At 31.8% G+C, this 24418-nt stretch overlaps 1 protein-coding gene across 14 annotated transcripts in view; it reads left to right on the forward strand.

Moving 5' to 3' along the window:
- Positions 1-3176: 3176 nt before the first annotated feature.
- The window catches only part of LOC132728564 (myosin heavy chain, non-muscle-like), a 76126-nt gene continuing 54884 nt past the window's right edge, over positions 3177-24418 (forward strand). For all 14 annotated transcript variants that reach the window (XM_060714212.1, XM_060714223.1, XM_060714222.1 and 11 more), the window contains exons 1-3: positions 3177-3772; positions 5640-5796; positions 15138-15165. In XM_060714212.1, the coding sequence (XP_060570195.1) occupies positions 3407-3772; positions 5640-5796; positions 15138-15165 (551 nt within the window). In that variant the 5' untranslated portion in view covers positions 3177-3406. The remainder of the gene's footprint in view (positions 3773-5639; positions 5797-15137; positions 15166-24418) is intronic.

Consider the following 24418-nt stretch of genomic DNA (forward strand, 5'->3'; position numbering starts at 1 on the left):
GGACAGAGTATTCAAATTAACACTTATATATAAAAACAAACGCTTTTATTACATGCTTTTCGGTGGTTTATAGAAATATATCAGTGAGATAAAAACTGGTAATTTCACTGTTTGAAACAGTGAAATCACCACTTTGATAATTTCACTGTTTTGAATTTAAGCCCCTTACGTTGTTTCAGTGAAATACCAGCGTGCACAGAGCTGGGTACCAACTTAATGACGTGACGTCGTAAATGACGTCACGTTGTATTATTATTTGGCGCGCTTTTCATTCAGTATATTAGGTTTAATGTCTTTTTAAAACGTTTCTTTGCATATAATAAAAAGAAAATTTGTTTAGCTTAGTGTAAGATCGAAATATATTTCACCTTGTGAACACCAAAAGTTCATAACAGTAACAGGCTTAAGTTCAAAACAGTGAAAAATATCATATTGATTATTTCACTGTTTCAAAAAATGAAATATTAGTTTTTTATTTCACTGATATATTTCTATAAACCACCGAAAGCATGTAATAAAATAAAAGTATTTTATGACATTTAAAGATACGTTTTTTATTTCATGCTTTCCAGTGTTTTATTGTAATATATCAGATGATATAGAGGATATTTGTTTGTTTTGCATGTAAGATTGAAATATAATTTCACTGAGTGAACACCAGATGCAATATTTTCACGAGTGGCGTAGCCACGAGTGAAAATATAATAGCTGGTGTTCACGAATGAAATATATTTCAATCTTATATGTAAAACAAATAAATTTTCTTTTTATTTTATGCTTTTTAAGTGATTTTAAGTATTTTTTTTTACTGATTTTGCCGCGTAACGTCGCGCATTCTCCTTTGTGACGTCATTATATCATGACGTCACATCATAAGTTTTGAAATATAGTTCTGTTAAATTTCTCTAATTTTGTTAACTTTTTAACATGATGTATGATGACATTGACTTTCTTTTCCTAATTAAGCAAATTTACGTATGACGGCATTTATTCCTGCCTGTTATTCCATTTGGTGATGATTTTCTTTTCATCCGCATTCAGATATAGTCCGGCTACAGTGAAAATTATATTTTATGAATTTCACTAGTGGTTTATCAGAATATAATCATCTGATATATTGTAATAAAACACTGGAAAGCATTAAATAAAAGATCTATATTCTGATAAACCACTAGTGAAATTTATAAAATATAATTTTCACTGTAGCCGAACTATATCTGAATGCGGATGAAAAGAAAATCATAACTAAATGGAATAACGGGCAGAAATAAATGCCGTCATGCGTAAATTTTGCTACTTAAGGAAAAGAAAGTCGAAGTCACCATACATCATGTTTAAAAACGTAACAAAGTTAGAGGAATTTAACAGAACTACATTTCAAAATTGATGATGTGACGTCATGATGTGATGACGTCAAAAAGGAGAACGCGCGACGTTACGCTACAAATTCAGTAAAAGATACTTAAAATCACTTAAAAAGCATGAAATAAAAAGAAAATTTATTTGTTTTACATATAAGATTGAAATATATTTCATTCGTGAACACCAGCTATTATATTTTCACTCGTGGCTACGCCACTCGTGAAAATATTGCATCTGGTGTTCACTCAGTGAAATTATATTTCAATCTTACATGCAAAACAAACAAATATCCTCTATATATTTAATATGTGTTATTATATCGCAATATCTATTTAGAAATCTACTATATAAATGTAAAGCAATTAAAAAAAACGATTTGTCTACAAAAAATTAATTGCATTATAGTTAAAACCTACAGATCTAACTGCTTTTGATTTTTTTGTACCTTTGAAGCACGTTCGACTGCCAATGTGACTAAAGATATCTTCCAATGTGTTTAACATAGACCACTCGTATCATTTTACTAAAGAGTTATGAAATTATGAAAAATGTGCCTAACATAATTATACCTATGTAGGAAACACCATTATTTAATGCGATTTTTACGCGCCATTTTATTTAGTGGTTTTATACCTGTTATGTTCTTTAAAGTTAAAAAAGGCGGGAAATGCCCTTTCCAATCAAGTTTAGAATATGTTATAATTAAATTGCGCAAACCGATTATAGCTATCTAGTACCGTGTTACCTATTATACGTTTCATGCAATTATGTATATACATAACCATATATGCATGCATGCGTGCGTACGTGTGTGCGTGTAAAAATCCTCTAAAAACACAAGGTTACGGATCAATAAAGATCCGGATCGATTTGAAAGCAGGATAAGTGGCTCTAATTTTATCAAATAACTACCATCATCAATTAATTTTAGTTCATCAGTAATAAGCCACTGTACATGGATTTTTATTTTTACAGCTAAAGTGCAAAAATATTTTTATAAATACATGCAGAAGTGTCCCAGAATTTAATTCCTTATATAGAGCTCAATGTGTAGATAACAGTCTATGTCGCCATTCGTGCAAAAGTGTTCTCAGTCCATCTTATAAATTATGTAAAAATGTAATAAAAGTCTGAATAAGTGCTTAAAGTTAATACTTTTGGTTCTCAAAAATAATTATTTTTGGTACTTTTTTTAGTATAAGTCCAGGTATTTCAAATATTATAAGATCCATTCTATTTTAATAATGACCCTGTATAAATTTAATGCACTAGCTATTTATTGCCCATAGAAAATCTACTTATTTAATTTACGTGTTAGATTAATAATATACTTTGTATAGAAACCAAAAGTGTTGTGAATAAAAAGAGTAGCTGAATTCGTAAGCAACTTACAGGTGACAACAATTGGGACATATGTAATCAACAGTTGTTCTAAAATAAATTTACTCGGAAAAAGTAACAAATGCTCGTACTGATTTAGGTGCTAATACAAATGTGTCAATATCAACTAATGAGATGCCTACTCCTGGAACGTAGATTAGTTGGATAAAGATTTTTTTAAACATTTGACAAGTCTAACATTTGTCAGTAGCTATATATGTCCGTCGCAGGGTCTTTTCCTAGACAAAAATAAATGCATCATCGATTCAAAACCTCGCAAAATACGTCTAATTAATTTCATTTCGATATAAAATGCGAAAAAAATGGATTTTTAGGTGACCCAGACCGGATTCCGTAGCTTATGCATTCAATACACAAATATTTTGAGTCACCTGTCTTACTGAATGATCTCCCTTGATAGCCTCTCCTAAAACTGTCACGTGATTCACTACTATCAAATCATTCAAAGGCGGGCGTCGGCCCGGGTATAACTTGGAAGTATAGAAAGTTTGACAGAAATTACGGAATATACTTAATATTCAATATAACAGTTGTTTTGAGGAATTATTTGCATATATTGACACGTGGATACATTAATTTTTATTCTCAGCGTACGAAGTTACCTCACTTTGAAATTTAGGTGACCAGTTTGGGTATTTTCAAAATGGCGGCTGGTGATGATCCTTTTGGTAGTTCGGGCGTGAGTGCCCAAGAAATGAAGTATTTGATGGTAGACAAGAATGTAATCAATGACCCGATGATGCAGGCTGAATGGGCATCCAAAAAGCTTATCTGGGTACCCCATGAAACGCATGGATTTGTTGCTTCTTGCATAAAGGCGGAAGTTGGTGACGAAATTGAGGTCCAGATAGAAGAGTCAGGAAAGAGAATGAGGTTTCACAGGGATGATTGTCAAAAGATGAATCCCCCGAAGTTTGCAAAAGTTGAAGATATGGCAGAACTTACTTGTTTAAATGAGGCCTCTGTCCTCCATAATTTGAAAGATCGTTATTATTCTGGCCTGATTTATGTGAGTAATCTCTTGGAATTTGTTTTAGAACAAATTTCATAATTTACTGATTAAATGACTGGTGGTGCCCAGTGTCTACAACCAATCAAATGTATCTGTTACTGATTCCAATACCCTTTTTATTTACAAACACTTGTGTATATTTCAGTGAACTGTATTACTTATAAATTTTTATCCTAAATGACCCTGGTATAAATTTTGAATGAGTCATTTATAAATGGTGCATTTTCAATCAATTGCATATAAATGCCATATATATATATATTTAACAATTATATTTTATGCCTTCAATGAGTTGAGTTGAATATTGTTGGTTGAATAGTTGTCTGTTGTGTCTTTCAGATAATAATTTGTTTAATGAGGTGGCTATAGCCATCATCTGCAGAAATGGCACAATGATATATAGAGTGTTGGCACTATCAAACAATTTGAGCTGCAACTTAAAGGCTGTTTATGTATAAAAATTATTATATATCTTTTGATAGGGAAATATGTGCATTGTTTTTTTATCTGCCTATTATTCACGAGTTGCTGCCCCTGAGTTGAGGTAAAATAAAAAATGTCAAATAAGAGTCTAAGCAAGGAAATATTGTAAATGTTAAATGAGATCTATTGCACATCTGTAAAATGTGTACATATAATAATACTTACCACCAAAGGCATCATATAGGAATCTGTCTTGACAAGTTTTTTGATCTACTTAGTATTTCAGGAGTTATGTAACCATGTTCTAAAACTTTGACAAAATATCTAAAGCCATGTTCAAATTATATCCCTGGAACAAATTTTATCAAGATTAATGGGCAATCCTAGGGTTACATAGAACATACTTATTGATTAATCGTATAATTATTTTTGTGCATTTATGTGTGTGTTTTAATTTATATTCAAGTTGATATCTGTGATAAAATTGTATGTGTATACATGTATGTCTATTCCCTGAATAAATCGATACGATGTACACAGAAGTGACAGGAAAATGTTGGTCTAGAGCTACAACTAGAAAACTGTAACATTCTTGATAAAATTTGTTCCAGGGATATAATTTGAACATGGCTTTAGATATTTTGTCAAAATTTTAGAACATGGTTACCAGCATAGTGAATTTTGTTTTAACTTTTCATCATCTCAAAAGAATTTCAGGAGTATAAAGGCAGGTTTTATATGTGATCCTGTATCTTTTCGGTGAATGATAGACATAGTGTACAGGGTGTTCACTAGCTATGAAATCCTAAGGGTCATTTTGACTGAGTTTTACTGACTACAAGGCCAAATCCCCACGAATTTAACAAAATTTGACCCTCCAGTTAAAATCCTGATGGTCAAATCAGGCCTTTTGGAAATTTGAAGGGTCAAAGAGTCATTTTAAGGGTCAAACGGACACCCTGGTGTATAAAGCAATTAACTTCAGCAAGAAAAGAAAAACATTATCAGATTATCTAGGCTGAAGAAATAGTGTGAAGACCGAAATATACATTAAGCTGAATAGAATATAGGACCAACCCAGTGTTTGAAATTAGCAGTAGTCCTATAGCCTCTGACTACTAAATTTCTCCTCGGGCTACCAACTTTTCAAAGTAACAAGCCCGGCCAGGCTACTGTATTTTCAGAGACAATATAAGCAACTGTTTTGAACAAATGAATCGTGCTAGTTTAATGTCTTTTGGGCTAGTGAATATTCCAATCTGGTAGTCCGACCAGCCTAGTGGAATCAAATCCGAATTTCTTACACTGCCAACCAAATGAAGTATATTTGTCAGCTAAATTCCTTTTAAAAAAATTTTCCATGTATAGAAAACAAATAACATTTAAGCTCTTTGTATATTATATTTTCTTTTTCATTAATTATATTTTAACTTCTTTTCAGACTTACTCTGGATTGTTTTGTGTAGTAGTAAATCCTTACAAAAGATTGCCCATCTACACAGAAAAAGTTATAGAACTATATAAAGGCAAAAAACGTCATGAAGTGCCACCCCATGTGTTTGCCATCACAGATAATGCATACAGGAGTATGCTGCAAGGTTGGTTAATGTTTATAGATTTCACTTTAAGGGGTATGGAGACAGGGCCCTTAGTGAAATGAAGAGGAAAATAGTGTAAAATTTGGGAATAAAGAAAGTTAGGAATTCTTATCTTCAATGAGTCAACTAACATTTTGGTTAATGTTTTTGGCTTTGTTTCCTGTTTAAATACAAAAAATATACATAATCGTTAATGTATATTGAACTTTGATACTATGATGCTTCCCTCTTTCATATTTGTAACACAAAAAGAAAATTGCTTTTTGTAGTACATGTGTGTGTCATAAAAGATCATTAAGGAAGTTTTGCTTCGGTGTCATTGTTTAATACAGTACATGCCATTACTTATTACAGATTATGATACAGATAAAAACAAGATAATATTGAAATGAAAATGTTTATTTCTGTGAAAAACCACTTTTAGATAATAATTTCAAAATCAAGGTCAAATATGAGTATTCTATGGTCAAAAAATGATTTCACCAAATCACATGACATGCAAACCTTGTTAACAATCAAAGAGGTATAGTTTTCATTAGATCTTTATCAAACTTAGTTTGACAGATTTTTAATAAGATCTTTTGGAAAAAAACAATAAATATAGGTCATCTAGGGGCGAAAACAAAGTTGCCAGCTGAAATCTTATCGGAGAAAAGTATTGTTATAAGTTCAGACACCCTATTTTTGATCATATCTTTTTGCTGACTCAGTATTTTGTTTTGATGATTAATTAGTTAAGTTGAATATTGGTTATCCAGGAGACAGTTACTGGTCCCCATGTCAAATCACAAGAAAATGTTCACAGTATGATTTGATCTTCATTATGTTACTTTCAATCATGGGAATCATGGGGGGAGTTTGAAAACAGGTCATCTTGATTCATAAACTAGGTCATCAGGTCAAATCAGAAGTAAAAGGGCACTGGTCAGTATTGACATTGCAGATTTTTTTGTAAAAATTTAATTGGTTCATGGATGTGCCAGAGAAATTCTCAGCAACAGATGAGCCTTTATAGTTTAATGATTGAATTATTATTATAGATATTATAGTTTTCCATTTTATTGTTTTAAACATATAACACACTGCCTTGTTTGTTTGATCAGATATTGGAGCAATCAGTATTGATAATATCAAAATTAAAGGGCAGTCTGGAATGGTTCATTGTGTTCTTTGAATTTACATTTCTTTAACAAGTTACTGATATATATTTATATATACACACACAATTGAAAATGCTTGGCGTTAACGGAAAAATCAAGATTTTACTCTATCATTTACTTAAGAGAAGAAACTGTGTCTAATATTTTAAACCAAATTTATTTTTATTTTACACAAGATTTACTTAAGAAACCTTGTCTGATATTTTAAACCAATTTTGCATGTTCAGCAATTGTGTAGGACTGTTGGGTTCAATATCTTATAGATTTTATTATGTATGCATTGTTTACAAAGCAGGATTGAAATTTGACCCAATATTGGCATTGAAGTGTGAGCTGTTGAATAACCAAAATATTCTTGCTTGCGATTAGGCTCAAAATATTAAAGAAGAATTTGCAGATAATTACATGTAAAAATGCTTGTTTAGCGTAGAGAGTGGAAAATTTAACCTTTTATACCGTAGGATGTGAGGTGTTAAGACAGTTTCAAGTTTTATTATAAGGTTGTAAATTGAAATATTTAAAATGTTAAGATTGCCCGAAGGATTGTCATTTGTCTGTTTGATTATTGAAATACCAAAAAATACGTTTAAAACAAGTATTGAAAAGTACTTAACATGGTACAGAAAAAGTTTGGTCTCTTTAAATATTGACAAATTGTTGAGTTTTTTTGGGGGGTCACATTTTCTTATGTACCTAAAATTTAGTAAATATTACGGTAAATCCTGTCCTAATGTTTAGTCATAAATAGAATTTATTTAGTGGCTGTAAAACGGTCATAGCCAAAGGACATGATTGCAGTTATTTACTCTATCTGGTTGTAAATCGTAAATTTATCTATCAAGAATCTTTAGAAACGGATTTAGATAAATTGTACATGATAAATTACCATTAAAAACAAGCTGACCTACTAATCCAAGTAACAATGTACATGTAAGTGTACTGGTATGTCACATCAAAGCCTTATTTATTTTAAAGGAAAATTTTAATTTCTCTCTTAGGTGTATTATAAAGCTTAAAAATGTTGGACCAATTTTGTAAATATTGAGTCTTCAGTAATTGGTCAATTTAAAACATTGTGTAATGATACAAAGTAATTTGGTAGTGTTTGTGTGATCACAAGTTGATTATATGTAACAGGTGTTTGCTTTAAATTAGTTTACTTGTAATTGACATTCATAGTGCACCTTTAATGAGAGTATTATAGGTGTATGGTTAAGGTACGGTTGTTTAGTCATCCTTCAAGTGTTTTTGGATGTTTATTTGGCTTACATTGAAAAATACTGGTAATATCCTCAAATCAAGGCCGATCCCGTGGCAACAGAGAACATGTATTTGTACCTAACAGCTCATAATTTCCGAACTACTCATAATTTCCGCATGAGGCATGATCCTAAATTTGTCAGATAAAATTAATTATGTAGTATTCAGCAAAAAAAAGTAATGGATTGGGTTTTATCACTAGTTTTTATCTTTCAAGTACAGCAGTTGACAGCTTTCTTTCATAGAAAACAAATGTTAAGTTGAAATAAATTTCATAGAAAACAAATGTCAAGTTTAAATGAATAGAAAGTCTAAAATACTCCACAGTCTGTTTTTTTTATTAATCTGCACCTACACACAGTGTTTATTTTACTGAGACATTAAATGCAAAACTGTCTTGAGACACAAATGCTTGGAAGCATCATTCTGTTTGAAAACAGTTTGAATTGTTTGATTTTTTACTTTTTGATTTTTTTTACTAGGGTTATAATGTTTTTCATTCAGGAGATGGCAACTTCTCCACTTATATAATGTGATCATACTTGGATAGCTTGAAAGGCATGTAGATTTCAGCACAAGCAATTAAAATCATATACCAAGGGCATAATTAAGCATTAAACTTATTTTCATTTTCAGATAATATTTTTTTTTTGCCATATTACTCAGTTTGAGGATATTTTAAGCCAAATATTACCACAATCCCCCTTTAAGATAGTATGTTTTTTTGTCTTCATAAATATGCAAAAATTGCTTATACTTAATACTATTGGGAGAAAAGTCAATTATAGAAATTCAGCAGGATATGGTTAAAAATGAAAAATAGCAACTGAATGTTAAAAATCGCATTATATCTTAAAAGTTGCCTGAATCTATTTACAATCAGATTTAAATTCATGATATTTTACTATCATATTGTCTGTTTGTGTAACTTGAAAATCGCTGGCGTCATGCTTTGAAAACTCTTACGATAAAACAGACAAACCGGTTACATACTGTGTGTTATAAGGCTTACTACCACCGTGTAAATCTGTGTTGTTGACAATGACACGCAACATGAATTTCATGTTTAATTATTTGTGTAAATTGGTTTCATATCATTCGATTTCAAGGGCTATCTACAAACACAATGTACTGACCAGAAATCTTTTCGTATACTTAATTTTAATACTTTTTTCTACACGTGGACTAGAGAGTTATCGCAATTTTGCACAAAGACTTACTTTATGGTAAAGATTAGTTGTATTTGGTTGAGATCTTATCTATTTAAGGAATGCAGTGTGTGCTTTCTCAACCATTCAGCATTTGTCATTACGTTAAATATGCAGGCTACATGATACAACAATTTATTTATTTGACCCTTGAAAACGTTGTATAATGACGGTCAACCTGGAAAAATGATAGTAGATCGCTAAATCGTCACTTTTATTAGCGATTTATTTGGTTAAACGTTTTAAGTCAACTGCCAATGAGGATTCTTTTAATAGATTAAAGATTTTTTCGATTTATTAGAACAAATACATTTCATGTCAACGAAAATAGGGTATAAATAGTATTGTAGTACTAGAAGATTAGGTACATTTATATTTGTAAGAAAAAAGAACATCTAACTCGCTACCTCATGAATGGGAGGGAAAAAGTGATAGAAAGCTGTAGTTTTCTAGTTCAAGTAGTTTTAGTCTCCTAGATAAAAATGTACTCCAAATTTTTAACACAATTTGAGTGAAGAGTACTACTGTATCATATCGACTGACTACTTGTGTTAAGTTCAGCTATTATCATAAAACCGCATCTTCTTCATATGTGCCTCTATCATACATCCATTGTACAGTTGTCACTTTCGAGATATGCGATTATTGTACAGGAAATTTTTATATTATGATGCTTGAGATATGAAGTTTTACTGATGTTTACATAGTTTAAATAGTTGTGTTTGGCGGCCTTTCATGATAAGTGATGGTATGAATAATCAGCGGGGAAAGGAAAGGCTGTATTTGCAAGATAACAGTGTTGAGGTGCAAACCTTACTTAATGCAACTGTACATAGCATTCTGTGTGTAAAACTCCAGCATAGATAGATTATAATTATACAAGTAATAAAAAGTTTCAAGTTAATACTTTCATATAGTATCTTCTTAACTTGATAATTAAAGCTTGTTTAAATTAATTAAATCAGCTATATCTCATAATCTGACTGTAAAGAAAAACATGTCCTACACTTCGTTTTTAAGCATATACTTTTTACTGTCATACTGAGTTAAGGATATAATAATTATATTCTATAATATTGACCTTAACTCAGTATGACAGTATTAAATTTGGGGGAAAAAATTGATATGGTGTATTGCGGATGTCACATTAATATCCATATATAACCAAATTTTGGGCAGTCTACTGTAAAATGGAGCAAAAAATTCTTGATAAAACATATTCATATCTCTATTCCAAGGCCAAATTTTGCATAAAAGATCAAATGGTAATGTCATAGGCTTAAATGCATAACATCAGCCTCCTGGGGCATTATTTAACAGATGGCATTTGTTTAATGTTTTCAAGAACCCTTATATTCAATGCTGCTTCCTGTTAGCTGATGGACACGCTTTTGGCCAGTGTATTATAGTATATTTGCATGCTCTGATATAAATTATGATTGTTAAGATAGTTTGTGATTTCATTTTTAATCTGTTCAGGTCATAAATAAGTAATGGGCTAAAAAAATTTTGAAATTGTAAGGCTTCTACCGCATTTGCATTAATTTTATATGTGTCTGTTTTGTGTTTGATCATCGGAACAATTTCTTCTGCTTCTTTAAAACTTTAATGAGTCGTTATATTATGACAATTCACATGCAAACATTTATTCATCTATTAGTATGTTAAACTGTGAAAAGAAAACATTAAAAAAAATCGCTGATAAAACAGCATAATTATTATTTTTATTGATACTGCAGAGTCTGCACTGATACAATTTGATAGCAATATATTAGTGAATATTATGAATAGTGCAATTAACCATTTCATGTTTTTGATAAATCGTGTGAGAAACTTTTCAAAATTTTGTAAACGACTGAGCTTTAAAGTTGCTGACTTGACTGAAGTCACAAATTGAAAAGATAATGTTAACCCAGACAAGTTCTGTAAGGAATGAATTGTGTTCTAATACAGAACAATTGAATTTTTCATTGCAATTAACTACCTCGGGGGGGGGGGAGGGGGGATATTACTTAAATTTTCTTTGTTTCCTTAAAATTTAAGTAGGTTAATGTGACACTTAAAACTGAAACACCAAAAACAGAAAATAACACCTGAAATTTAATACAAATTTATAAAACTGCCTGAATAGTTTAAACTCCTGTTAAAACAGCTTTTGTTTTGTGTCAGATTTGGCATCAGTTGTTATGTTTCTATATTTGTGGATGGTAATGTTTAGTGAACACAGTAGTCGATTCATTTTCTTTCAAGAGCCCTTGTAATAAGATATTGTCCTTGCATAAAAATGAATGATTGTTTTAGGTGATAGTCAGCTGTAGTTTACATGTTTGTCAAGAGGTAGATAGATGAAATGCATAGTCACACACTGGTTTGGTACAGTTATTTTTACCATAAAGAAATTCATGCTTCTTGTATCTTTGTAAGTTTGAATGTCCTGCTTACAGTTGCAATTAATTCTTCCCTCCTTGTTAAATAAATACCATTTTAGATTAGGGAAATGAGTCATTATGAAAGGCAATTGATGGTAAGGCCACATGGAATTTAAATGTTGTTTTTTTAAGAAATTTTCACTTTGTTAAACTGAGAGTAAAAATTTTTTGCAAAATTCATGAAACAAGATTTACATTTTAATGTCAGAAATACTAACTGATCAAGGGTGAAACAGATACTAATATTAAGTACCTTGTTATGCATTGCTTTGTATTGAGCATTTGAATTATGGAAAGGGATCTGATGAACCACAGATTTATTGGGATGGCCTAAAATAGTTTTGAAAATCTGCTCCTGTGTGAATAAATTTTAAATGCTTGAAATGAAATCAAGAATTTGAAATGAGAGAAATCCAGCCAGAAGTATAAATCAGATTGTTGAAGTATCTATATATATTTATATATATCTGATACAGATACACAACTGAAAATCTGTTACATGATGTATAATGATTAATATTAATGTGAGAAAATAACATTTTTTATTTGCTTCTGGAGCTTTCACTTTGATGCAATTTATATTTGAACAGATAGAACTCTAGCAGATGTTCCCAGACCTTCATTGTTTTAATCATTTTTTTTCTAATGTAAAACCATTATACTGGAGAAGTACATGGTTAAAATTATGAGTAATCTTGTTGCCAGTCATGTTGATATTTATTGTACAATACATATATACCAGTTAAAACTCAATTTTATGCTACTGGACTGCACGATTTAAGAAAATGGGTAACATTTCCTTCTGCCTGATGTTTATACCACACAGCCTGTCTAGGATGGAATCATTCTTCATAAATATGACATGCAACTGAACTTCCACCATCGGAAGTTAACTATGTCATTATAACATCAACAGGTCCTGATATAAATTCTTGTTGTCTGATGGCTAATTATATTAAATCTATCTTTTCACCTTTGATAGAATGGATTTCAGCCTGTGTATGCATGATATTCTAATAATTGATGACAAAGTCACTGACAGTGTTCCAGGAATGTTTCCAGGAAATTATAAATGATGACTTCATAATCCTCTTTAAGTGGGTTCAATACAAATTGATCGAGCACAATTACTTTCAACCACATTCATAACATTCTTCTGGGAATCGATAGACTATGGCATGGAAAGCATTTTTAGCCTCTTTGCTCCAGTTGAATGTCTTGAACTAATCTGAATGGTATCAGTTACAGTAAAGTTCACTAGCCTAGAAAATGTCTTATCACATCTGATTTTCTCAGGTTTTCTTTGTTTAGTAAGTTTGTTCAGTTCAGGGTAAATATGAATTGATTGAAAAAAAAGAACATTGATCAGTGTTGAGGAAATCTGGTTTGGATAGTGGTCTAGGTAACAAAGTGATCTAGGCTTCAATCTGTTGCTATATTAATGCTTGAGTTTGAATTCCACCAGCCACGGTATGTTGAATATTTTTAGGCAAGGGCTTGGGTTATGAAGCTCCTACCCTTTCTGAGAAAAGAAAGAAACTTGAAAAGAAATTCTTCTGGTACATGTAGTAATGACTTTCATTGGTGTGATTGAAGGTTTGATTGACCTGTTGCTCATACTTGTTACAGTCATTCATGTCATTGATCCAAGAATTGTGAATCATTCAATATGTGTCTGCATTCTGTTACAGACAGTCTTATAGACAGTCTTAGCATCAATGTTTTATCAATAAATGTATAGGTGTCATTCATACCACTTTATCAATCTATTTATATAATCAAAGGATGATACATTATTTGGTTTGTATTCAGGTAGGCTCAGTTGGTCATTTGGTGACAGGTCAGTAAAACTGCTTCAGTTAAAGCTCAATATCTAAAGTACCCTTCATTGTATAGTTGTCTTCTGTATTAAGGTACAACCCCTATTGATTTCAGTGTCAATCGGTCATAGTTGCATTGACTTTAAAATTGAAACAGTTGTGGGTCTGTCTGGTCAGTCAAGTGTCAGGAATGGTGTTGACTGGTCACTAGATGAAATTATCATTTCTGTGGCGATATCTCATAATTGGTCATTTTGTTGACTTTTACAAGATGACACCGTCTAATCTATATATCTGAAATGTTGAGGGAATTTATAGATTTAATATTTAACTGTACTGTAGCTTGAACAATTGAAGAGAGACTGGCAATATGTAGGAGTCCGAGAGGTCCCTTAATATTTTGGATTTGATTTTGTTTCAATTTTCCAATTAATTATTTTGAAATGAATATCAAACTATATTAATTATTATTACATATTATCTTATATGTATTGTAGTCTATCAGTCTTCACGAAAAACTTTAAAAAGCGCAAGACATTCGGGCCAGTAAAATTTCAAATCTTACTGGCCCTGGTGATTTTAACCGGACCAAATGCATAGATAGGTAATAAATTGATGGGTAAAGGAAAACACTTGATCATGCTTCCCTTGACAACTTTGAAAGAAGTAAAATACTTCTTGTATTCTGGGCCATATGTTGACAGCTTTGAAAAATCTATAAGGACCAAATGTTTAGACAAAATTGACTAGAATTGAACATGAACAAAGCAATTTGCTTCTAACAAATCACTTTCACACAAAATATTTACTTTGATAATCATAAAATCATAGCTAAATAATGACAATAATAAACAATGGTTTAATTTCCGTTACTTTTCGGTGCGGTACGGAAAATATCCAAGAAAAAATGGCAGCCTCCAATACTCAATACAATTTAGACATCTCTCGCTGTGTTTTGAACATTTAGGACAGAATTGATGGGTTTCATTTGCAAAAAAGGCAAAAAGATCGACCTTTTAGAGAACCCTGCTTCATTATTTTGATGAATTTTTCTTATAATATTTTTTCATGGCCAAAAATCTACTGGCCCGTCGGACCACCAACCTTGCAATAATCACCGGACCGATGCTAAATTTAGTGGCCTCGGACTGGCGTTAATTTCGAAGACTGGTCTATAAAAGCTTTTAGGAATGTAAAAATCCACAACTTAGTGGGAATCATGTAAACCCCAAAACATCCAGTTTTTCACATGACACCTATTTCTTCATTTGCAGTATTATCAGCATGTTTTAAAAGGGCCCTGTCATTCTTGCCTTCAGATCAATTAATCATACTGATTGCTTCATGATATACTGTTATATAGGCAGCATATTTGTTTAACAAATGGGATTTTGTGTTTAATATATGAAAAAAAAGTTGTGAAAATTCTATGTTCTAATTGTTGACATTTTTTGTTCATTGCAGATAGAGAAGATCAATCCATCCTTTGCACGTAAGTAGATGTTCTTATTCTTGACATTGTGATAAATTAAGGTCCCTAAATTTCACATTTCTATACTCTATGGAGTTTCATACGCACACAAATTCTGTTACATGGTACCATTCATCTTAGGGCCAGTGGGTCGGCCCCAACATTGTCAGTACTGGTCTTTGATAATTAAAGGTGATTATGCATTATTAATTGGGGATATGAACCTCTTATATTCACCAGTAGATCTTAATAGTGTTTGTTGTTTGTTTGTGTGACATAAACTCATATTGGTTTGTGACTTATGCCTGGAATGAATACTGTGTACATTTTATACATTGATTGATGTGTTTGTTATATGTGTTGATGGGGTGATAGACCTGTCAGTATTGTGTCAGATTATAGAGGTAGTTTAAGGTCATTAACTGCTTTTATCTTTGCCAAGTACACCATGTGAAAATTTTTCTTTTTATCATATATAATATATAGTAAATTATGCATGTGACATTTACATAAATGACTGTGTATATGTATAATGTTAGATCATTATCTGTACTGTCAGTTTATCAGAAAGCAAATATCCCAATCTTTTCATTGGTTTGTGTCACATACTGGAGACGAAAGTAAGGCACAAGTATTTAACCTTTTAAAAATTAAGCATCTCAAGTTTCCCTAGATTGGCCAATCAATATTTCAGTGCATTTTCATTGGTTTTATGTTCACCACTGCTGTCCAGCAATAATATTTTTGGAATCTCCATGGAGGTTTACTTGCTACATTATCAGTCGCTTTATCTTTTCCACATACAAAGTGAATAATTGGAACTTCATCTATATATTGTTTATTTATTTGTCCAGCTTACCTTGTAGCTTATCGAAGGATGGCGGTTCTACTTGTGGTGCATGCTAGTGAGTGAAAGAATAAAGTGGTACATAGGGTCTCCCTCCGCCACTTAACAGTAGGACTGTAGGTGTGTCTTCAAAACACAACCAAGTTTATTTATTATCATCCCTTTAAGTAAACAAGGCATGATATAATAATGACAGGCACTGATATATTACATTCAAACTATTTACTGCTGCATTAAAATAAACCTTAACATTGATCATGTATATAAGTGTTTTCTGGCTTTAGTCATTGTATTGTTTTATATGGGATTATTATTATTCATGGCTTATTTTTACACGGGCATATAATTACAATAAGTCCACACTTGTGAACACGATATCTCGTGTATGCTAATGAAGAGAAAAGAAATAGGTTCCTGTCTAACATGTTATGACTAATGTTAGGTTATCAACATGTATTTTGTGTTCAAATCAATATGCACTATAGGGTAACCCAACCGCACAGATTATTTCTACACTCCTCAAGGTTTTTATTACAAAAAAGAAATATGAAAGAAAATGTCTGCATGTGTTACAACAAAGCTTAAGGTCATATCATTAAATGCAGTGCGAAAGTTTGATTGCGCAGATAATATTTGTATAAATTTACACATTACTTTATATAAAAAAGGAAGAATTGAACTTCTGTTTATTTAAGGTTTGAATTATTTTTAGAATTTTAAGGATAGGTTGTTACTTCATTTTTTTAAGAAGCATAAAAAGAATTAATATCTACTTAATCAAAATTAAATTTGATCTCCTCGGTGTTTCAATCAGAATCAGGTGATCAAGTACTGGTCGGATTTTAAGATTTTTACATTGTTTGATTAGGCGCAAAGGGTCCACTGAAGCAAAAAATGTGTAGTATAGAATTGGAAAATGTGCTCAAAGATAATATTTTGGCTCCTTGGCTCCTTTAAGGAACTTGGTCAGCCAGTGACAATGAGGGTATCTATAAACTACTTGATATAGTCTTGTTAACAAATTAATTAATTACAACTATTTATCTCTGAATGGTCAAATTACCAGCATGTGGAGGTATAACTGGTCAAGTAACCAGCATGTAGAGGTATAAGTGGTCAAATTACCAGCAGCTGGAAGTATAACTGGTCAAATTACCAGCAACTGGAGGTATATAACTGGTCAAATTGCTATAAGTGATCAAATAACCAGCAACTGGAGGTATATAACTGGTCAAATTGCTATAAGTGATCAAATAACCAGCAACTGGAGGTATAATTGGTAAAAATACCAGCAACTGGAGGTATAACTGGTAAAAATACCAGCAACTAGAGGTACAAGTGGTCAACAAATTACCAGCAACTGGAGGTAAAAATGGTCAAATTACCAGCAACTAGAGCTATAGTTGGGAAATGTGCTTCCCTCTGACAAGCCCTGAATTCGCCAGCATGTGCCAGCATCAAATTTGAACTATCTTCAGTCATACAGAGTGCCACCCTTTCAAACTTTACATTTATCAAACTGTATTATAGATTGATATTGTTCTGTTTTGAAAATGCACTGGTAGATCCTAGATGTTTTGAATATATAAACACTTCATATCGAAGCGTAAACGGTTTCCGGGACCTCAAACCTTGTCCTGTTAGAATTGTCAATTGTTTGCAAGTTTTGCTACTTACAAATAAAGCTATTATTATGTGGGACACTTGAACTAATGATTATAATACTGATTGTTTACAGATATAAATGTTAAACCTTCCTGTGTGTCAAAAATGTCATTGAAACTTGACGTTAGGTTAAGGCCTTATTTATGTCCCCCCTTTTAAAGAAGAGGAAATATTGTTTGGCTTAGTATTGCCCTATTGATACAGTTGTAGACAATTGTATGTCTGGCAGAGAACTAGATATAAACTGCACATAAAACAGATATAGTCAGTGGATGTTTTAGGGCAAAGGTCAAGGTTACATTTAAGTTTAGACTGAAAAAATGAGTTTCCCCAGTGTCAATAAAAAGAGAAAGGTTTCATTTGCAGTGGTCAAAATTTAGCAGAAGATAATGAAAATGAGGTGTTAAGGCAAGAAAGGCAACTGCTGTGGATTTATAAAGATAATAGCTTACTATCTTGATAATAAGGCATGAAAAATAAGTCCAATCAATGTTGGCACAAATAATTTTCTTATCCTATTACTATGGTGGCTGATTTGTGCTAATAAGCGGGGACCCGTGGCGAAGTTTTATTTATTAAACTTTGCCCCGCGCCCCCGCTAATAAGCGTGTTTTTGTTCCGCGACCCCGCTGTATTATTTCTTAAATCTCGCTCCGCGCCCCGGCAGGACAAAGTTTTTGTGTCGCCTTAAAAAGGTGACATATAGGGATTACTTTTGTCGGCGGCGTCTTTGTCGGTGTCGGCGTCCCCTAAAGCTTGTCCGGAGCATAACTCAGTCACTTTTAAGTCTGATTGACTTCAAACTTGGTATGCAAGCTTCTTTCAATAACTCGAAGTGCAGTACACAAGGATCGGTACTCTGCACTTCTTAATTTTTGAGTTATTGCCCTTTGTTAATTTTCATACTTTAATTTTGTCCGGGCTATTTCTCTTCAACTATAAAAGCTATGGACTTGAAACTTCATAGGATGATAGATCTAAGTAAGAAGAAGTGCAGTGCACAAGAACCGGTACTCTGCATTTTCTATTTTTTGAGTTATTGCCCTTTGTTAATTTCATACTTTAATTTTGTCCGGGCCATTTCTCTTCAACTATATAAGCTATGGACTTGAAACTTCATAGGATGATAGATCTCATTCAGAAGAAGTGCAGTGCACAAGAACCAATACTCTGCATTTCTTATTTTTTTGAGTTATTGCCCTTTGTTAATTTTCATACTTTGTCCCGGTCATTTCTCCTCAAGTATGAAAGCTATGGACATGAAACTTCATAGAATGATAGATCTCATTAAGAAAAAGTGCAGTGTTTAAGAACTGGTACTCTGCACTTCTTATTTTTGAGTTATTACCCTTTATTAATTATCATACTTTATTTTTGTCCATTTCTCCTAAACTGTATTGTTATCAAGGCGACAAATCCGACTTGCGGAGTTCTAGTATTTATCAAACTTCGCCCCACTCCCTCGCTCATTAGCGTGTCTTCGCTCCGCACCCCCGCCATTTTAACTTGTTAATTTTCGACTTTTCGCTTGGCGGGGTCGAGGGGTGAAAACACGAATGACAAAGATCAGCCACCATACATTACTGACATGATAACAGAAATAGTTATCAAGCATGTGTTATCAGGTAGAATGCCCTTTAAGTATTTGTATGATAAATATAGCCTTTAATGTCAAAGATATTCCGGGGATTTTTGCATAAGTGTTTTAGGGTCAAGTAAAATTAATACATATTCAGAATTTTCACACAATACAATCATTATACTAATTGTACAAGTCAGGAAGTTTTCAGATATACAGCTAGACAATGTGGGTCATCCTTAGTCATAAAACTAAAATAGTTTTTGCCCTATATAATTATATTGTGATACAGAAATCTTTCGTCAAAGCTAGAAATACATAAAATAAAACAATCATTTAATGAAATTCATAATTATATACATTTATACATATATGTATGTGGTGGCATATGGCTAAGTATATAGGGAAAGTGAATTATTTACATGATGTGTGGTCTTTGAATGAATTGTATTTCTTTCTTTTTTTCTACATGATGAAATTGTCAAGCTGGTTAACGAAAAAGTCAATTTATAATTAGATATCTACACTAAAACATATGAACATGCTTTATACACTAATGAAAATGAATTGGAATTTAATGATTCATGTTTGAGGAAATAAATAGTTTACACTTGGCCTGTAAACTATTTATAAGTGAACTGTTAATAAAGAGATGATATGTATTTCTAGCAGAATGTGCCAACTGGGGTGTCCTACTGTATATATGTTAACAATTGTCTTCATATTTGCTCCACAGTGTGCCCTTGGGTTTGCTCATAAGCCATTATTGACCCCACCTGTTAATGCTGCTGCCTGGATTATGAAAACCTAGATCAAGTTTTCTTATGATAATCACCAAAGTAATTGTTGTTCTTTAGCATTCTTTATATTCTTCTTTGCTGAAAATTTAAGAATTTGTCAGTAAAACTATTGTTGTTTTCTACACCAGTCTGAGACACTTTGAAATTTACATCTCCACTTCAGTAAGGGAAGAACTCATGATTGGCTAGCATCTATTTCTGTGAAGGAAGTTCAAGGTTTGTCTTAGTCATTGATAAACTTCATGCCATATGCCAGCCTTTTTCATTTAAGATGTCATGTGACAGTGTATGTCTGCTATGACAGTGCACTACCTCAACACTTAGCATTTGTTTCTTAAACATATCATATATGTTTTATACAACTTACTGCATATTTTAACATTATCAGTGTCAAAAATATTTCAAATGGTATTGAATACTGTTTTCCGTGTCATGCCATTTGACTATGCAATGAATAATAAATAAACTAGCATACTTTTTCAGAACCAGACATATACTCTTTCAATGTTTGGATTACTGATAATAGCTTGTAAAAAAGGGAATGGAGATGTAACAGTATTGAAGTTTCAATCATAGTAACAATGGGGCCACTATGTTTGTTCTGGAAGAGATTGATATCTTGTTCAAACAAGCCAATATTGAAAAAAAAAATCACAATTGTACAACAGTTACATAGAGTTAATTAATAGAGTTTCAGATATTAGCCGCAATACATTTGCAATTGGCCATGTACAAAATACAACAAACTTCCATACTGTTTAATAGCAAGATTTAATTGATTGGGAACAGCACTAGGTATTCTTCTAAAATTGATAGTACTCGTAATTTTTTTTTATACCTTACTTACATTATGTAAAGAGTGAAAAAAATTAGCTTTTAAGAGAAATTGTATTAATGTGTTAGTGAAATAAATATTTACATTGGACTTAAGACAAGATTTTAGGTCATTTTTATTGACAATGGACAATGAATTATTTACAATCCTGCATGAATTGATGGGAAGATTTGTTTTCCTTAACCTTTCTATTAAGATTTTATCAAGGTACATGATGTAACTTGAGCCGTCTCTAGTATTTATTGTCTTGTTTTACATAATCCAGAACTACCCACTTTCTACAAGCAGACATTTCATGTACACTTAGTGGAAAAGTTCACTACACCTTTTTCAGTTAACTGTGGGCATACCTAACATACTTTACATTTCACACTGTTTAAACACGGAAACTTGAATTATCGAAATACAGACTAAACAAGGTAAACACGCAAGATGGCCTTATATGGTATTACATAAACTATGTTAAAAACCCATCTTGTGGTTTTTGTGGTCAAAGAGACGGGACGACGTGTAATTTTTATTCAACTTTTTTATCACCTGTTTAAATTTCAGTTATTTAATGATTAATTTAAATATTGTGACATATGTTTTTTATAGGGAAAAGTCAGTTATAATATAATAGTTTTTCAAGTTTTACTGGTTATTTAAGCTATGGGGGAATATGTTCATTTAAGTTTTTTCAATGGTTTTCCATGGATCAGCAGTTTAGGTCTTTCACTTTGACCCTGAGACAAGCAACACTTGAAATTAATCGGTACTGAATTATTTCCCTTAATGAAGTTATAAAAGTCCTTGTATGCATGCAAGAACTATCTTGCAAGTTGAGAATAATTAAGACTACAGTCCATGTTTATAAATGACCTCCTGACCAGTTACCAAAAGGTCTCTTTATATGAATCTTAGTATCAGGAACTAAATTTTGGTCACCTTATTCAAAACTACCCCTTCTATTACATTATACTAAGGGTAAAGGACCATCCATCAGGTTTATTGATGTTTTGTTTTTTCAAAAGAACATTTTTAATGGACGAATAATGTTTTGGTCCTTGATGAATAATCATAATTTTCCGTACATTGAAGAACTCATACATGCAGGCAGTACATGATACTTATATCACAACAGAAATTCTGATTTGTTCATCATTTTACATGAAATTACCGTGGATATACATATAGATAGAATGATGTTGTATTTTATCATAATGTCTCATATTGTAGAAAATAATTGATGCACTGCAGAGATGTGATTGAAACATCTGTGGAAAAAGTAACAATTCCCTGGCACGTTAACAGCAATTCTCTCATCATATATTGTAATGAATTCCTATATGTCTATGTCTACAGGTGGCTCTCATGTATATACACAATATAATTACAATTATTTTAACACTTTCCCTGCTGGAAGTTACTGAACAGACCAATGCAACCAATACAGACCAAGATTATGGTCTGCACTGTTCACTTAATATGATTCAGTCAACACATATTTTGACAAAATACCTGAAATGATACATGGTCTAGTCCAGATCGAAAGATGGATAAGTCAATTCAGATATATAGAAGCCTGTTGCTATCTACTTTTTTATTTGCCACAGAAAATGTTAAATTTTCATTTCATGAATGAGATTTTTTGTATGAAGAAGTTCAGCTACTTTCATATGGTATTTTGAGGTGTGGTTATCTTGAAGTTATATTGAAATTATAGTGCACATAACATCTGTTCACTTTCTTTGAACAAGTAAATATTATGTACTATTGATATGATTCCAAAATATGTTAGAAAACCTCTGTTTGTGCAGTAAAACCAGTTATTTGTACTGGTAGATATCTTTAGAAGTTGTTACATGTATTTCAGCTGAATATGATATATTATAGACTTTAATGCCAGTGAACTAACAAGTTAACATAGCTAAGGATGTTTAGGTTTCAATTGTAAGACTTGAACCTTTTTACTAGAATCATCACATGTCCCTCACCACTGTGGACTTTAATTTCTCAAGGAACTTTGAATGCTATCCAGCTAGCTTACAGTGCCTGAAAATACTGTACTTTTAGGCATTTGAGGTGTACCTGACCGGCCACTGGAGCTGTAAAGTCATTACTTACTTAAATAGTGTTTGTATGACTATAAATACATCTTACAAAAAGGACCTTGTGTCTGGGGGTATTTGTTGAGTTTACTTGCTGGTTAATTTTGATAGATCAAGGCCAACTTTAGTTAAAAACACAAAATTTCAAACAATGATCTAAACTATGATTTTCCTTGTATATGTCAGAAGACTGGAAGCATGTTCCATCAGTTAGGAACAAAGATAAAAGGTTGATGATAACAAAAGTGCATGTTGGGAATGATGAGAATGTTACTTTATATTATTTTAGATAAGACTTTATGACATTCCAGAACTAGGAAAATATTAGCAATTTGTCTGAGGTAAAATATCAATAGTGCTGTGTTCATAATATATTGCATGCACGATCATACATGCAGATGTTCACAGTGATATCTCAGGAACACACCTTTTATTTCTCCATTTTATGATTTATATATAGCTTAAACACTTCAAAAGACAAAAGAAACTTGCATTTAATGTTTTTACCTAAAGATTACCTTTGTTCCTCTATGAAAAAAACAACAACAAAAACACCCTCACACTTTGCAATATTCTTGAGATATAACTTGGGGATGAATTCAAGCTTTACATTGTTAAATGTGATATTAAAAGGGTTTCCAGAAGTTGAAAGTTACAAGTAAATCATCTTCTTCAATAGAGAATAATGATTTAACATGATACAGTGGTTTATTGGGTTATTTCTGGTACAGATTTATTTACTATCCCAACATCTTACCCTGTAGGCTATACCTTGCCTGTAATGTTACAATATTTTGACACTGATAAAACTATTGATGTTTTAAAGTAGACTTTCATCAACAAAATAAGATTTATAAACTAGATTGTTTGTTTGTTTATTTGTTTTTATTGTTGAATTCAGCACATTGTTGGTCATTTCTTAGTGGTTGATTTTCCTTGACAACTAGCCAGTAATTTACTTTCAAACAATGCAAATTTCTACTATGTTATTGTATTAATATCAATAAAAACATACTTTTTCATATTTTGGTTTCCCTGGTGTATCATTGTATGTCAATTTATTACAGTACATTAATGATGAATGATTTCATTATTAATTTATAGATATAAGTGATGTGCATAATTATGTACATTCTGTCAGAAATTGACAGCTATATTTGGTCATTATAGAGCCAGATACAAAATATAGGTTGTAATATGCAGCATTGACTTGTGAATTATCTTAACTTTCAAATTGTCCGATTCCTTGTTGACTATCTGATTGCCCTTAACAATTATTGCTTCCAATGACTTTATTAATTGCATTAAGTATGGTATGGAAACACTGTTAATCTGATAGGCATTATATACAAGCTGTCTTTCTACAAGTAGGGTAAAATACAAGTAGGGTAAAAAAAATAACTTCATAGTATATTATAATTATGACTTGTAATAAAAGATGTATTTAAGGCCAATATT

This window comes from Ruditapes philippinarum, unplaced genomic scaffold (genome assembly GCF_026571515.1).
Source record: "Ruditapes philippinarum isolate M1 unplaced genomic scaffold, ASM2657151v2 ctg2779_1_1_1_1, whole genome shotgun sequence".
Lineage (NCBI taxonomy): Eukaryota > Metazoa > Mollusca > Bivalvia > Venerida > Veneridae > Ruditapes > Ruditapes philippinarum.